General features: G+C 41.2%; 1 protein-coding gene across 4 annotated transcripts in view; it reads right to left on the reverse strand.

The window, feature by feature from the left end:
- Nucleotides 1–3,573: 3,573 nt before the first annotated feature.
- Nucleotides 3,574–15,843, reverse strand: part of GRIN2A (glutamate ionotropic receptor NMDA type subunit 2A) — a 441,648-nt gene continuing 429,378 nt past the window's right edge. For 2 of the 4 annotated variants that reach the window (XM_012448290.3, XM_021673516.2), the window contains one exon: nucleotides 3,574–15,082. In XM_012448290.3, the coding sequence (XP_012303713.1) occupies nucleotides 13,283–15,082 (1,800 nt within the window). In that variant the 3' untranslated portion in view covers nucleotides 3,574–13,282. The remainder of the gene's footprint in view (nucleotides 15,083–15,843) is intronic. The other 2 variants (XM_012448292.3, XM_012448291.3) reach the window with 2 other exon arrangements.

Raw genomic sequence — 15,843 nt, forward strand, 5'->3', positions numbered from 1 at the left:
TAAGGACAAACAAAGTATGGTATAGGAATAGAAAGTGATGGGGGATATTCTATTTAAGATAGTGTGGCCAGGTTGGGCACAGTGACTCATACCTGTAATCTCAGCACTTTGGGAGTCAGGAGGATCACTTGAGGTCAGGAGTTCGAGACCAGCCTGGGCAATATAGCGAGGACTCGTCTCTACTAAAACTTAAAAAAAAAAAAAAAAAAAATAGGCAAGCTGATGCATGCCTGTAGTTCCAGCTACTCAGGAGGCTGAAGTGAGAGGATCACTTGAGCCCAGGAGTTTGAGGCTGCAGTGAGCTCTGATTGTGCCACTGCACTCCAGCCTGGGTGATAGAGTGAGACCCTGTACCAAAAAAAAAAAGTGTGGTCAGACAGTGCCTTCCTGAAATGACATTTAAACAGAGCTTTTGGTATAATAAAGGAGGAAACAACAGAAATACCTAGGGGTGGAGTTACAGGGAGAGGCAGTTTCAAGTACAAAGATCCTGAATTGCCTCTGTTTGAAGTGAGAGAAGTTCAGTGTGGCTGGATCTTAATGAGCGTGTGCAGAATGGTAGAAGATGAGATAGAAGATGAGCCAGACCAGTTGGCACCCTAAGGTCATAGGGAAGAATTTAGATTTTATTCTGATTGTGATGGAAAGATACTAATGGCCTGGGAGCAGATGAATCATATCATCTAACTGATGTTTTTAAAAGATTGCCCTGTCTTCTGTCTGGAGAATGGATAGAGAAGGAAGCCAGAGGAGAGGCAGGCAGATGGGTTAGAAAGCTGTGGCAGTAGTATATATCAGAGATGATGGACTGGAGTAATGGGGGAGGAGTGATGAGAAACAGATGGGTCTTGAATGTATTTTAAAGGTCATTGAAGATCAGGTGCGGTGTCTCATGCCTGTAATCCCAGCACTTTGGGAGGCCAAGGCAGGTGTATAATTTGAGATCAAGAGTTTGAGACCAGCCTGGCCAACATGGTGAAACCCTGTCTCTACTAAAAATACAAAAAATTATCCAGGCATGGTGGTGCATGTCTGTAATCCCAGCTACTCAGGAGGCTGAGACAGGAGAATCGCTTGAACCTGGGAGGCGGAGGTTGTAGTGAGCCAAGATCATGCCATTGCACTCTAGCCTGGGTGACAGAGCGAGACTTCAGCTCAATAAATAAATAAATAAAATGATAAAATAAAATAAGGGTCATGAAGACATACGATTGCATGTGAAGGGGAATAGAGGAGGGGAGAATAACTAATAAACATTTGGCCTGAGATATCAGGTCAATAGCTATGCAGTTTCCTGAGGTGAGGAACAATGGCAGAGAACCAGATTTCTATTGGGAGGATGAGTTGTCCAGAGTACTTTTCAAGATATCTTAGGTCGTGGATATCTTTAAGATTGCTAAATGCAAATATGGATGGGAGTATAGAGCTTGTGGAGAAAGCTGAATCCAAATATTAAAAGGTGAGGGTAAATCCGTGGCATTTAAAGTCACAGGACTGAGTAAGATAAGCTTGGTAGAAGAGTACCATAAGCTGAGAACTGATTTGAAAGCACTTCATCTATCCGCCACCCACAGTCACCCACTCTTCCATCTAGCTATCCTTCTACTCGTCCAGAAATGCTTCGTATCAAATGTTCAGCTGGGTGCTAGGATTTAAAGGTGAACAATTTTATGGCCCCTGTTTTGGAAAGGCTCACATTCTAAGGAAACGCAGCACAAGTAACAATGTAGTAAAGCTTAATGCATTATATAATAGAGATGTGTACATGAGGCTATGGATCATGGAGAAATCAACTGTCAACTATCCTTCTGGAAGAAGCTTGGAAAGACTAAGAAGAGGTTTATCTTTAAAACAGACCCTAAAAGAGAATTAAGCATTGATAAGGAGACCAGCATTCCAGAAAGAAAGAACAGTGTGAACAAAAGCATAAGCACATGAGAGAGCTCATGGTGTCCTTGGTGAAGGGCGGAAAGATCTTTGATTCAGGTACAGGATAAGACACATAGTAGAAAGGGGTATGGCAGGGGTTGGAAAGCTTTGTGCAATATGACAAGGAGTTGGGCTTTCCCTGTGGGTCATGGGGCTTCAAGCTAAAGGTTTTAAGTAAAGGAGAGGTGGATGTAGAAATGTCACTTGATCTGAAGACAGAGGTTGTCAAACAAAATTCAAATCTGGGTTTAGTAAAGAGAGGCTTTGTTCAAAAGGTTTATTGCAGAGGGAGAAAGGGATTCTTGCAATAGGGGGAGAGTACCTATTGCAATTGGGAGAATGCTCTGACAATAGAATTTGCAAGCATCTCAGGGTTAGGCAAAAGGGTTTTTCTTTTATAGGGAGGAGTAAACAAAGCTAGAAAGATCAGGGTATAGGAAAGTGAGATGAACAGGAGGTGCATAATTGGACAGAAGATGGATAGATGGGGAATTTAAGACTTGCCTATTCCCAGGAGGAGCTGTTAGGGTGAGGTTTTAGGCTGGCTCAGGCTGAGATTTGGCCAGAGTTCAAGGACCTGGAGAAGGACAGGAGCTTAACCAACATTTGGTTAACAAGGATTTTGTTCTGACTGATCGGTGGAGATTTCAGTTAATCATTTATGAGGCAAAGAATAGGCATTTGGAGGCCTGTGTCTGGCCTTGGTATGGGTAAACAAGGCGGGAGAGCCTTACCTAAGTCACATAGGTAAGACTCCTATTCTTGCCACTCCTGTTCATCTCATTTTCCTATACCTTGTTCTTTCTAGCTTTATTTACTTCTCTCTAAAAGAAAAACCCTTTTGCCTAACGCTGAGATGCTTGCAGATTTATTGTCAGAGAATTATCCCTATTGCAATAGTTCCTCTGCTCCTATTGCAAGAATCCCTTTTTCCTTCTTGAAATAAGGGTGTTCTTGGAAAGGTCAACATTATCAGGGTCAAGGCTACAAGTACAGGAAGTGCACAGGAAGACACAATCTAGGTATGGGACAGTGGCTAAGCTCTTGGCTCAAATCCCGAAGCCAAGCCAAGAATTGTCCTGAATTCCATGCCTCTCTCTACCCTCTCCCCTTGCACAAAGGGGAGAAGTCAAGTTATTTCCCCTCTGTACAAACATTAAGCCTACCTGAAACATTAGTAATTGATACGGTTGGGGTATTTGTCCCCTCCAAATCTCATTCTGAAATGTGATCATCAGAAGTTGGAGGTGGGGCCTAGTGGGATGTGTTTGGGTCAAGGGGGCAGATCTCTCGTGAATGGCTTGGTAATAAGTGAGTTCTCTATTAGTTCAGGAGAGAGCTGGTTGTTTAAAGGAGCCTGACATTTCTCTCTTGCTCTCTCTCATCCTGTGACACATAGGCTCCTCTTCCCTTCTGCTATGACTAAAAGCTTCCTGAGGCCTCACCAGGAGCCAAGCAGATGCGGGTACCATGCTTATACAGCCTGCAGAACAATGAGATAAATAAACCTCTTTTCTTTATAAATTATTCAGCCTCAGGTATGCCTTTGTAGCAATGCAAAACAGACTAACACAGTGATGCTTACAACAGCAGCAACAATGACAACAACAAAGACCACAACTCAAGTTCTCATTTTCATATCAATTGGCAGAAATTATCTTTATTAGAAAAATGAAATTTTCCTGTATTTACATTTTTACACCATATGACCGGGCACTTCTGTTGCCTCAGGAGTTATGTACATATCAGTTTGCACACACATTTCAATCCCCATTCCTTAAAACAGCTGATAACACATTGAACAAAATTAAAAGACATACTACAAGAAGACAACCATAGTATATACTTCCTCTATCATAGAAAGGTGTTAAGCAAACATGTAATTTTGTAGCTATGCTTGGAAATATTTAATACAGTTATTAGCACTTCCTCATGCAGTGGATTAAAACATGACAGATATAAACTGCTGCAGTTGATCAGTGAACATTAATTCCCAAATGAAGACCATAGTGTAAAGCACACAGCTTGCTTTGAGCTCCACCATACAAGAGATCAAGTCACTTCTGATGTGGGTTTTAGATTCTGTTTGAACGTAGCCGTGAATAGAAACCCTCTGCATATGGAGTTCCATCCTAGCCATATTGGGTTAAAAATGGACTCAGACATAAACCTGGATAGCTGCTTAATTCAGTTAACTTTCTTGCAGGCAATGACCAGCTTGCGTATTATGCAACAAGTCATTTTATTAATACGTGAGTGAAAAATGAATCATTTACTCTCTTTTTCTGTCTGAGAAGGCCATTATTTATAATTTTTATGATCTAATTCTTATTCAAGCCACCAATAAACTCACCTTATTTTTTCTGAACATTCAGCATGAAAATATGTATACTATACATAAACACATACACATAAACATTCCGGGGTGATATAAACTACGGTGAATTCTGCCAATTAATTCAGCAAGTTTACGCTTTTAAATTTGTTTTGGCAGGGGAATGAACAAGATTAAGATTCATAGTTAAAAAGAACTGGTAAGGAAATATTAGGGGACCCTCAGGTTTGGACGGCATCTGAGCCACATCTAGCTATGTCATTGCTGTGTCAAACAGTTTTCTGCATTTTCTATGAAAATGTGATTCTTGAATTTATATCTTAAGTAGGCAATTAGCATCCCTTCCCAGTGAAAAATTTGGGGAATATGAATGTTACAAGTTCCACTTTCATCTTTTTAAATTCGTCAAAATTTTCAAAGAAGATCACCTGGATTTGGCTCAAGTTAGAAGCCTGAATCTTTTGTTTTTAAACTGAAACATTCTATAAGTGTCATGGCCCCAGAGCTGGGTCTACAAACTTAATAAACTAAAGAGTTTAAAAAGTAAAAAAAGATTTAAAAAGTCAATACTGTTCATTCACTTGAATTAGCTTGACTGAGAATGGAAATAACTCAATAAGTCTTAGATGGCTAATGTAGAAACTTCAATTGAATTCAAAAAGCTATGATTTTTTTTTCATGGAAAAATACGACAATGTTTTCATATTTCTGGACCTTCACTCTTTGCTGAGTTATCAATAGTCTTTTATTTGAGCCCTTTAAAACTTAAAACAGCAAAATGTCAGATCAATGGGAAGCTTTTAAAATGCCAAAGACAAACTCATGTTTGCTGGAGAACAATTAACCTTATTAATTTGAAAGGCAACTGTGGTATTGGCTATGAGTAACGTTAATATCCTATTGAAGTTTCATCTTAAATCTTTCCTAAAGCTGTGAAAGTTAATTAACTGGAAGAGGGCATGACCCAGGGCTAATGAAGAATGTTCTAGGATTGCAATAATGCAAACTCATTGTTTCACTGACATAATACATAAGAGAGAATTATGAGTGATAATCTCAGTTTTGTCTTCTTTGTTTCTGTAGACTGCTGACACCTTATCTGAGGAAGTTAATCTGAGGGATGACTTCATTTTAAGCAATTTAGTTCTGGTTCCCTGGAGAGAGTTGCATAGTTTACAATACAACCCCAGAGAAGAAATGCTATGGTCAAATTGTTCTTTAGAGGGCTCCATTTTTGAATAGCTCAACATTGCAAGGAGAACATTGTCATGCACTTGTAGACCCAACAATGGGATCTCCAAATAACAAATAATAACAATCTATCTTAAAAGACTTTTTACTGCCAGCTTGAAAGACAAAAACAGCTGAGAAATTTTTTCTCAGAGACTAGGACTTCACTTGCTTTAAGTTAGCTAACCCTCCAGAGAATTCACGGAGACTCTCAGAAAGACATTCCTTCAAATCGCCCCTCAGGGTCCTCATCCATAAAAATGGGCCTAATGCACCCCTCACCTCTCAGTAGATATAAATGTCAGGAAAGGAGTGTGGCTTTAGAACATGGAGAGGGGGGAATGCAGGAATGTATGCTCAGCGGCATGCCTGTAGGGTGCGTTAAACACTAGGCCACTCTGGGCACCTGTAAAGCCCAGTGTCAACATTCCAATTCAACACTCTCCAGTGGGACAGAATAACCATCACTATCCTAATGCTAGCGAGCAGGGAAATATCTCTAAGACAATTTGGAAAAGAAAAAAAAAAAAATAGAACAGACCAAGAAGGAAAACAACAACAACATTTTAATAGCTGGCCCTCAATCATTCTGACTACCAAAGCTCTCCATCATTCATGCACACACTATTTCCTATTCCCTGTCCCACCTCTGAAACTCATTCTGTCTGCTTGGCAAAGATAACCAAACATAGAGGTGAAATAGGAGGAACAGTCAACTTGCAAATAATACCACCTCTTTGAACATGGATCACAATATTTAGGAGAACTTTAATGGAGGGCCACATGGCTCTGTGTGTGTGTGTGCGCACCCACTCACATATGAAAGCATGTACTATGTACATATGTTTAATGGAATTAGCCCTGATGTTGACTGATAAAAAGATGAGACACTAGGAAAGAGATATTTAAGATTAGGCACATGCTAAGTAGAGAAAATGACTCCCCACGAGTTTTAAAAAAATGCTGAGTGCAAGCATATGAAAGGGAGACACAATCAGTGTTCACGTCTCAGAAGGGACTATGAACAGAGGTGAGATCCCCAGAAGTTCTCAATACACCCAAATCAGGCAACGAGGGGTAATACCCTAACAAACGTCCCTGTAACAGAGGCTGCAAGGGTATAAGCCCAGGAACCTCAAAAGAGCAGACCTCTCTTTCTGACTTCTATTCTGACCTCCCTGGAGGAGACCAGGCACTTCGAGACTACGTCTAACGTTAGGGATTTACTAGCTTATTATGTTGCTGATGAGGCTCAGAAAAGCCTGAGCCTCAGTTTCCTTATCTGTAAAATGGGAGCAATCATATTTATATCTTAAGGTTATTTGGAGGATCACATTCTAGGATATGCCTAGAATATCGCCTACACTCAATTTAGATATATTTTGATATTTTCAAATTCAGGTGCAGGTCCATGGCAAGTACTTGCGATAAGCAGAAAATATAACATTCCAAGAACGCACAGAATGGGATGGACAGAGTGACAAAAGCTCCCTCTCCACCTCGCCATACTTCCTGAAATACACTTACATTCTTTCTGTCATCTCTTTGCCCCATTTTCTCTCTAGGGAACCTGATGCTTTCTCTTTTGTCAGCCACAACAATAGGCACTTGGAACTTGACAAAGAACTCTCCCTCCACCCTCCCCTGATACATTCATACCCTGATCTATCAAAAGGGTTCTTCAAACATTAAAAACGAAACCAAACAAAAAGAGCTTTTGGGAAATGCTTCGTCTTTTTACATCATGGTCTATTTTCTAATCCTTTAGGGAATTGTTTCAACCTTTTCTTGAGGCACGTGTCATAATGCAAGGCTGGGAGAAGGCATGATTTGGCAAGGATTGGAGAACTGGTTTGGAACCAGACCCAAGCCTGCCTGTGCAAAAATGTAGGCGTGTGAGGGTGTTCACCTGGTTAGCGGCTCCTGGGTTTCCTAAGCACTTTCTTTGAAGATTAAAATAAATCAAGTGCATTACCAGGAGCACTAACTCTATTCTCCAGAGTTACTTAAAAATTTGGGGAAGGACTTTTTTTAAAAAAAGAAAATTTGCTCATAGAATCAGATTAATTTTTTTCATGGCAACAACTTTAGTTGTCATTTCTAATTTTTGTTGTTTAGTCTCTGTTTGCATTTCATGGGTCCTCGGTTATCTTTTGTATCAGAGAACTGAACTTCTAAACCATAAGCGACATATGGGAAGAGACTGTATTTTCCATTTATTTTTATCCCCTCCCCACAATCCCAAACTGGCTTTCAAAGTAAAGTGGACACTCAGTGAAATTCTATTAGCTGCTCAATGTGCTTGGTTTATCCTCCATGCATGGTACATAGAACTCAATTATTTCGGTGGTCACTGCCAGCCTTTATCTTCAGTTTGAGGTTTTAAATAATATCCCTTGCTGATTCTTCTTAAGGAGATGGTCTCTGAAAAAAGTTTACTATCTTCTAGGAACTTTAAGACAGGGATTGTGAGAGAGTTTAAAGGAAAACCAAATTCAAAGAAGCATGGGTAGGTCTGTCTAGGGCAAGAAGCAAAAATAAATAAATAAATAAAAATAAAATAAATAAAAAGCCAGGTCAGCTTTATGGGGATCTCTGGTTCTTATTCCAGAGGTATTCAGGGTGTCCCTTGAAAGAAATCTAGAAATAAATCAGCCTGGTCAGAGAACTGAGCCAGAAATTGAACTATGTCTTGGATCTAATCCTTGTTCTGATACTCTCTAACTTGATGATCTTGAACAGGCGACTGCCCATTTGTAAACTTCATTTTCTCATCTCTCCTTTCCTTCTCCTAACTTTTGGTGTGGTTCTACAAACTCTTTTTCTAAGACCCTTCTGGGCAGGCACTTCTAGCTTATACTATACTGAAAGAACTGCTGGGCACAGAAAAGAGTACAGGTGAGGAAATAGGTTAAGGAATTTAAATAGGAACTCTATGCCCTTTGAAGGGTTTAAAGAAATCACACACCAGTCCATATCAGCATTGTCTTTAGGAGCAAATGTGAGCAGAATATATTCTATTACCCTCATCCCAGAGTTTTGTTTTTTAAAGAAGGGGCCTAGAACGCCCACACCCAAATTCTACTTAGGCTCCGTCATCCTCCCTACAACTGAGATTAAAAAAATATAGTGCCCGCTCTACAGAAATATCCTCCATAAAAATAGCCAGAATGGGTTTTCCATGTGTTAATACCATCATCACCATTTAATTTTTAACATAAACTTTACAATATGTACAATTTTATTTGGATAATACACTTATGTGTGAATTGTAGAAATCAAGCATGTATATTATATACATGTGTACACAAGCAGTTGTATTCACAGGATAAGTGCATTTGATCATCTCTGATCTATATCAAGTGGCAAGCTGACCTCATCTGATACAATTAGATATGAACACAGTACAATGTATAGGATTGAATGGGAAACAGTAACTGCATATTGGGAGAACTTTTCAAGTATAGACCCCACATCACTTTCAACCCTGTTCACCAAAAGGAGATGGGGTATCTGGAAAGGTCTAATTTTGTCTCCAGTGAAAATAAACAGTACTTTTGGAAGGAAAATTGCCTTTACGTAGAACCCTTCGCTCATATTAAATATCAACCAACACATTTAGCTTCCACCTACTCAATTTTTTTTTTCGCTGAGTCCAATTATGTCTACTATAGCCATGGTTAATACAAACAGGCTCCATTTCAGAAACAACTCATGTCCCTTTTTCAAGGATTCATGCACACGATATGCACAAAAAAACAGTACAGGAATGTGCATAATGTTAATGAATATATCCAGCTCCTCTGTAAGGTATTTAGATTTCTCAAATTAGTGTTTATTTAGGTCTTAAACCACAAGGGATTTTGGTACAAGGTACTTATTTATATGACAACTGATTATTTAAGCTGCACTTTTTAGATTTAAAGGAGATAAATTTTTAATCACCATTTAATTAACATCAACAGGTTTTTTTCTTTTTCATTAGCAATTCTATTTGCAAATAATTCAGGGCATTTGTCATTTCCTGAGAAGGATGCAGAATATTAAATACACATCAGTGGTCGACATATCAAATAGAATAAACAATGTGTGACTATATGACAGCCGTGGATCTCTTGACTAATTAACTGCCTTGGCTAGAGTCCCATTTAAGTGAAACTATTTCATTTGTAAACAAGGTGTAATTTTCTTTTTTTCTCTCCCCGGAAAATAAGCGTGAAATGATTTGACAGATTTTGCTGCAATGGGTGAATTTTAATGCTCTCTCCAGAAAAGCTAAATACTAAGACTCTCAGGAACCCTATGAAGCAGGGAAGAGAAAACCAAGAGTAATCCGTGGATGCCCAGTCACGGTGCTGGCTAAAATAACGTGGAGAGATTTGCAGAGCACATAACAGTAATTAGCAGTGAGATTATAAAACTGCACGTCTCCCTGGCAGAAAGATAGACCTCTAGGGACTTGCCAGCTCAGAGCATTGAAACCATAAGTGGCCTAAGAACCTGCAGATGTAAAGATGATGAAACTCACTTTCCAGAAACACAAAGGTTTCTCAAGTAGAGTTTGTGCGCTAGAAGATTCTCTTACACAGAGTATTTCAAATTGGTTGCATGTGTGTGCTATTATCCATGGACAGAGACCCAACCATCTGCATTCAAGTATACCTATCTGAGGACCAGCTGGGTCTTTTTCAAGTGGGGAAAACCAGAGTTAACAAAATATCATTATGGATGCCAGCTCTGACTTAAGCCAGCTGAACTCAGGCATTTGTGTGCAGAGATTTGGGCTCCTTGCCATCAACAAATCTAAGATCTCAGAGCTGGGATATGTTGCGGGAATCTTCTGTGATGGATCTATAGTCCCAGGCTTCCTATTTAATTCTTGTTACTTCTCATACTGTGGGTTCCATTTACCACTGGAAATTACATTCCTGATATTCTTTCTGCAAAAACTAAACTAACTTAGATGACTTTTGAATAACTCTACATCTTTCCCTTAGAAATTAACCATCTGATCAGTGGTTGATTTTTTTTTTCTTTGGCTTGGGATCATCATATTGAAGAGTGAATCAATTAGTAGAGAAGGGAAACCAAAAACTTTATGTAGCATAAAATTTCTGATTATTTATTAAAAAAAACACTTTGGGTAATAAAAAAAAGTATAGTTTTTTTTCACAACATTACTGTTGGTTCTTCCAAATACCACGTTTTCAGTTTCTTTATCCAGAGGTGTATGGGGTGAATAGCTGAAATAATGCTGCTGTTAAGGGAAGGCTTTTTGACCAATGAAGTCAGTCCAAGTATAACTCTCACTCTCCTTGAAGGCCTCTGTGGCATTTGGCAGCCCCCTGGGTTTAGAGGATGTCAGAGGAAGACAGAAAGCCTCTTTGTCTTGATGACAAATCACTGATCTGTATTCTGGGGAAACTTTTTAATTCATTCATGTCAGAACATCTCAGACTTGTGAAGAAATGGAGGTGATCCTTGCTGGGATGGATAAACGTCTGGAACGTAGTAGAAGAGCAGAAGGCAGAAAGGGCTGAAAGACTACACAGTCACAAAAATTTAGATTTAGGATCAGAAGTTGGGGTGACTATTCTAGGCCCTTCAATCCAGACTTCTCTATTGCCAGGTCTTGGGGCAGTAGAGGTACAGCATCCAGGAAACAAAGTATCATTTTCAAGCACATGTGTCCCCAGCACCCAATCAGCCCCTTCTGCCTTTCAAAAACGAAAGGAAGCCCCTCTGGCCCACTGACTCCCACTGTCTCTCTACCACTGACCCTGAAATTTATTGCAACCACTTTTCATCATTATAGGAACATTGTAGGTCAGGTGTACTTTCCCAAAGATGGAGCTATTCCACATATCCTGGAGCTTTAAGAGAGTCATCCCTGGCACTTTCCCATGTGCAAGAAAATAATACTTACAAAACAGAACACACACCATGAGGAGAAGAAATGGGATCATTTTTCAACCCGTCACTTTATCCCTTTCTTCAAGAACGTAAAACAGAATGCAGGAGGAAACCAGGAAATGGCTCGATGAGTCTAAATTAGCTTAGGTTTCCCTAGCATGATCCTAAACAGACTGAGGTCTTCTGCAAACATGGATGGCTAGTTATCCCAAATACTTCAAAAATATTCATGTACATGAAATACACTAATTAACAGAGTAGAGCTATATAAAAGGTTTAGTTAGTATTATTTGCTGGTTTTATGATATTTAATGTTTAAACTAGAAAATCCTGATCTGATAAAGTATCATAACATAGCAACTATCTTGTGGGGGGCACTTTTTTTTCGTGGCAGGCACTGTGCTAACAGGCTCCCCATGCATAAGTATTCCCCTCTCTGTCTCTAACTTTTTAAAAAATGGGTATCGTTTCATTTCACATACACACAGGTGTGAGTAAGAATAAGAATGGGATAATACAGGTGACTCAGAAATGACAAATGCTTTGAGGAATTTTTCCTATATCTCTGTTGGTGCTATGAAGCAGTTTGTCACCAATAGAGAGAATAATTCAGAAGGGAGAAATCACCTGTCTCACTAAAGTCTATCCACAGTTTGGATGATACTCAGGGTAGATGCAAGAGTGTCTCGTGTGTTGAAGGCTTTTGATGTGAGGAGGTTGGGGTGGAAGTGAGTGTCCAACAGAATTTCTTGATGTGAAGGAAGATTAACCTAAAATCATGCTAGCCTTCGGCAGACAGATGGCATTGCACTTCTTACAGATCACAGTAGACACACGGCTGTTGGTGCATGTCACCACATTAACAACTCTGGGAAGAGCGATACACAGCTAATTGGACACCACCATGGCTGTTTGGAAACTGAACGAGTTATGGTCACTCTGGGAGGGAAGGGGTAACAGATACTATACAACCCTGAGTCATCACCAGAAGGGAGGAAATGCAAACTTACGTACATAGGCGTCTTCAGGATAAACTACAATGGCCACTGTGTCACAGACAGAAGATCCACACTTACAGCTTGGAGACATAAATGTGTTAGTTTATGCAGCTCTGAACAAGACCATCGAAGCCGAGGGTGAGAGAAACACACATCAACATCCAAAGAGATTCCTGTAGCTCTCTCTCCACCTGAGGGTCCCTTGGGCCTTTGGCTCCAGATGTGTCTCGGAAATGAACTACAATGAAGGTAGCACAGTCACCATGAACACACTGATTTGCTATTCTCTGGGGGAGCCTGGAGTTCTTGGGGTGAGCCTGGGCTGTGATGGAAGGCATAACAAGAAAGCTGAAACTGTTACGAGCCAAACTTCCTAATCTCTTGCACATGTCAATCTCACTACAGTGCAGATGCATTCTTAACCGTTTTTATTTTGTCTGTGTCAGGTTTACATGCATACCATATTGCTTATTCTGTATTAGAGAAACCATTAGGCATTCTGATGAGAAAATTACATGGTGGACTGACCTTAATGGAATTTGGAATATAGGAAATGATAACATCACCATTGGCATCCAATGCATCATTATTGCCAACATACCTAGTAGGCATGTCCCAGAGACTTGCCCTTATGTATTTAGTTATTTTTGGTTAAGGACTCACCTATCTGGTGTCTGCCATGCTCAGCACACACCTCACAAGATTCCTTGAGTGGAAGATTATGGCATGAAGCCATGTGCAAAAGAGCCAACAAAAAAAAATACCTCCCTACATCTTCTTCCTCTTAGCAGGGCACTATTGGACATCCGACATTTACCCTCCAGAACGTTGGCCATTACATATGTTTCCCTATAGATAAAACATTAATGGAAGATTTTTAAACATCAGATTCAATACTAGGCATTTTCTTGTACACGCGTCTATTGCTGCAGGAATTTAAAACTCTGGGGGTAGAGTACATATTATTCTTATTTGCAGCATAAGGCATAACATGCTCCGAAATATACACATCATTGTGGCCCCGACTGTCCCTGGAACAGTACGATGCCGTTGACCTCAAGGACGACTGAAGATAGCTGTCATTCACCGCCTGGGATGGCAACGAGTGTTTGTAAGGGTCCGAGGGGCATCTCCCAATAACCAAGCGTTGGTCATCCCTGTGGGAGTGGAGGAAAGGGTTATCGGAGGTGTGGTCTGGCAAGAGAGACTTGCTCCTCTTGCTGTCCTCCAGACCTTGGGGGAAAAGGGAGCTTTTTTTCCCCGAGAGTTTGCTTGAGGGGACACTAAACAGGCTGCCGTAAAAATTTCCCTCCAGAAGCCGTTCCCTGTCCTTGAGGCTTATGCTCCGGGAGGGCCTGCTAAGGTCTATCTCCCTAGGTTTGTCGACAATGTTATCGTAGGAATGCTGACGGCTAATCCTTAGCTTGTTCTTTTGTAATTGAAGGGCATTGTTCTGTGCCCAGTCCTGCTGGTAGACCTGCTCCCGGGTGGCTGGGTTACCTGTCTCCTGAAGCATCTGGTCTTCATCGATGTCATAGAGGTTCCCCATCCGCAGGCAGGCATCGCACTTGAAGGGGGACCTCATGGTGAAGTGGCCTGAATAGGTGGGCAGGTTGGAAAGGCAGCTTCTACAGTGCGTGGAGTTCTGCCGGTATCGCTCGCTGGTTTCACTGTGTGGGGAACCCTTGTCTTTCAAGGTGAAATGCTTGGAGTAGAGTTTATACTGCTCATTGTTGGGAAGCCCCTCTTCGTTATGCAAGGGGTTCCGGTTTATTGGTAGCGTGGAGTCTCCCTTGCGGAAGTTTTCACTGTGATCCTGGTAGGGGTCTGGGAAGTCTGTGTTCTCGGGCAGGGTCACGTTTTCAGCATACTGGGGTGGATCTAAGTGGAAACCAGGCTCCTTCTCACCATCAATAGTGTAGATCTTGTCTCTGGGGGAGCTTGATTTGGTTTTCAGGTAGGTGCGCTCGACCTCGCTACAGTCCTTGGGGTATTTGGAGCCCGCTGGCCTCTTAAAGTTGTCCTTGGTTTTGTGGTTCTTATTGTTGTCAGGTTCCCTGTGGCACGTGGCCCGATTCGACGTTTCTGAAATGTCAGAATGGGCCATCTCTTCTGGAAGATACCTAGGGCTCTTTAGGGAGTGGGTCCTATTCTCCATTGTCCCCTCATCCCTCTGGGAGGCTGGATTCTGGGATAGTGAATCCTGGCGTATAGAATCCATGGATTTCTTCCAAAGCTGCCGGGGTCTAGAGTTCACTTTGGATTCTGTGCTCACGGCCACCTCCACCGTGTTAGGGTTGGACTCATTGAGAGTAAGAGGATGTTGTCCCTGGAAAACGTAGTTATTGAGGTTATCCTTGTGCCGGTTGGCCACAAATGTTTGGAGTTCGTTCATGTTGTCCCCAAAAATGCTCTCTTTCCCCTGAAAGGACCTGTTGTCCGAGTACATCAAATTTCCCTTATCTGAAACCATGTCCATGATGAGGGAACCTCTTTGGATGAGGTCAGCAGCTCTTTTGGGTGAGTCTATTCTGGAGGAGTTCATGTTGGACATGTTGGAAATGTTTTTGGCTGACCGGAGGAGTTTTAACATGTTGCTCTGGGATCCTGTCAGATTGAAGTCTGGAGACTTCTTCTTTTCTTCAATGTGCACTCCATGAATGCAGCTGTAGATGCCCTGAGGGGGAGTAACATAAAGCACCATCAGCAGCAGCAGCAGTGAACATGAAACCACTTTGCACTTGAACTTTACCTGCAAAGGTGAGATATGTACTTCTTGCAGGAGCCCTGGAGAAACAGCAAAATCAGTTTGAATTCTGATAACGTCTCTTAAAGGTTTTAGATAAGTTGCAAAGCATAGTTTATCTTATTGCTCTGGCTCAAGATTAGCTGACATCTTTGCAAAGATTCGCACATGGAGTTTGAGAAAAAGTATCAACCAACACTCATACAACTGTCGATGCCTCAGTGTCTCCAACGTGGCATACAAAGACAGACAACTGAGGCTCCTAGTACCCAGGTCACCAATTCAAGCTTTTATTAAAGTTTCCCGGCATCATCTTTGAAGCTTAGGCACCAGAGACTTAACTACTGAAAAACAAAGTCAGCATGAAAGGATCATTCATTGATGGCCAGGCGTGGTGGCTCACGCCTATAATCCCAGCACTTTGGGAGGCGAAGGCGAGCAGACCACGAGGTCAGGAGATAGAGACCATCCTGGCCAATGTGGTGAAACCCCATCTTTACTAAAATAAAAAAATTAGCTGGGCATGGTGGCACACGCCTGTAGTCCCAGCTACTCAGGAGGCTGAGGCAGGGGAATTGCTTAAACCCTGGAGGCAGAGGTTGCAGTGAGCCGAGATCGTGCCACTGCACTCCAGCAGCCTGGAGGCGGAGCAAGACTCTGTCTAAAAAAAAAAAAAAAGAAAAGAAAGAAAG

Source organism: Aotus nancymaae, unplaced genomic scaffold (assembly GCF_030222135.1).
Source record: "Aotus nancymaae isolate 86718 unplaced genomic scaffold, 86718_ANA_hifiasm-v0.15.2.pri h1tg000049l, whole genome shotgun sequence".
In the NCBI taxonomy this organism is placed as follows: Eukaryota; Metazoa; Chordata; class Mammalia; order Primates; family Aotidae; genus Aotus; species Aotus nancymaae.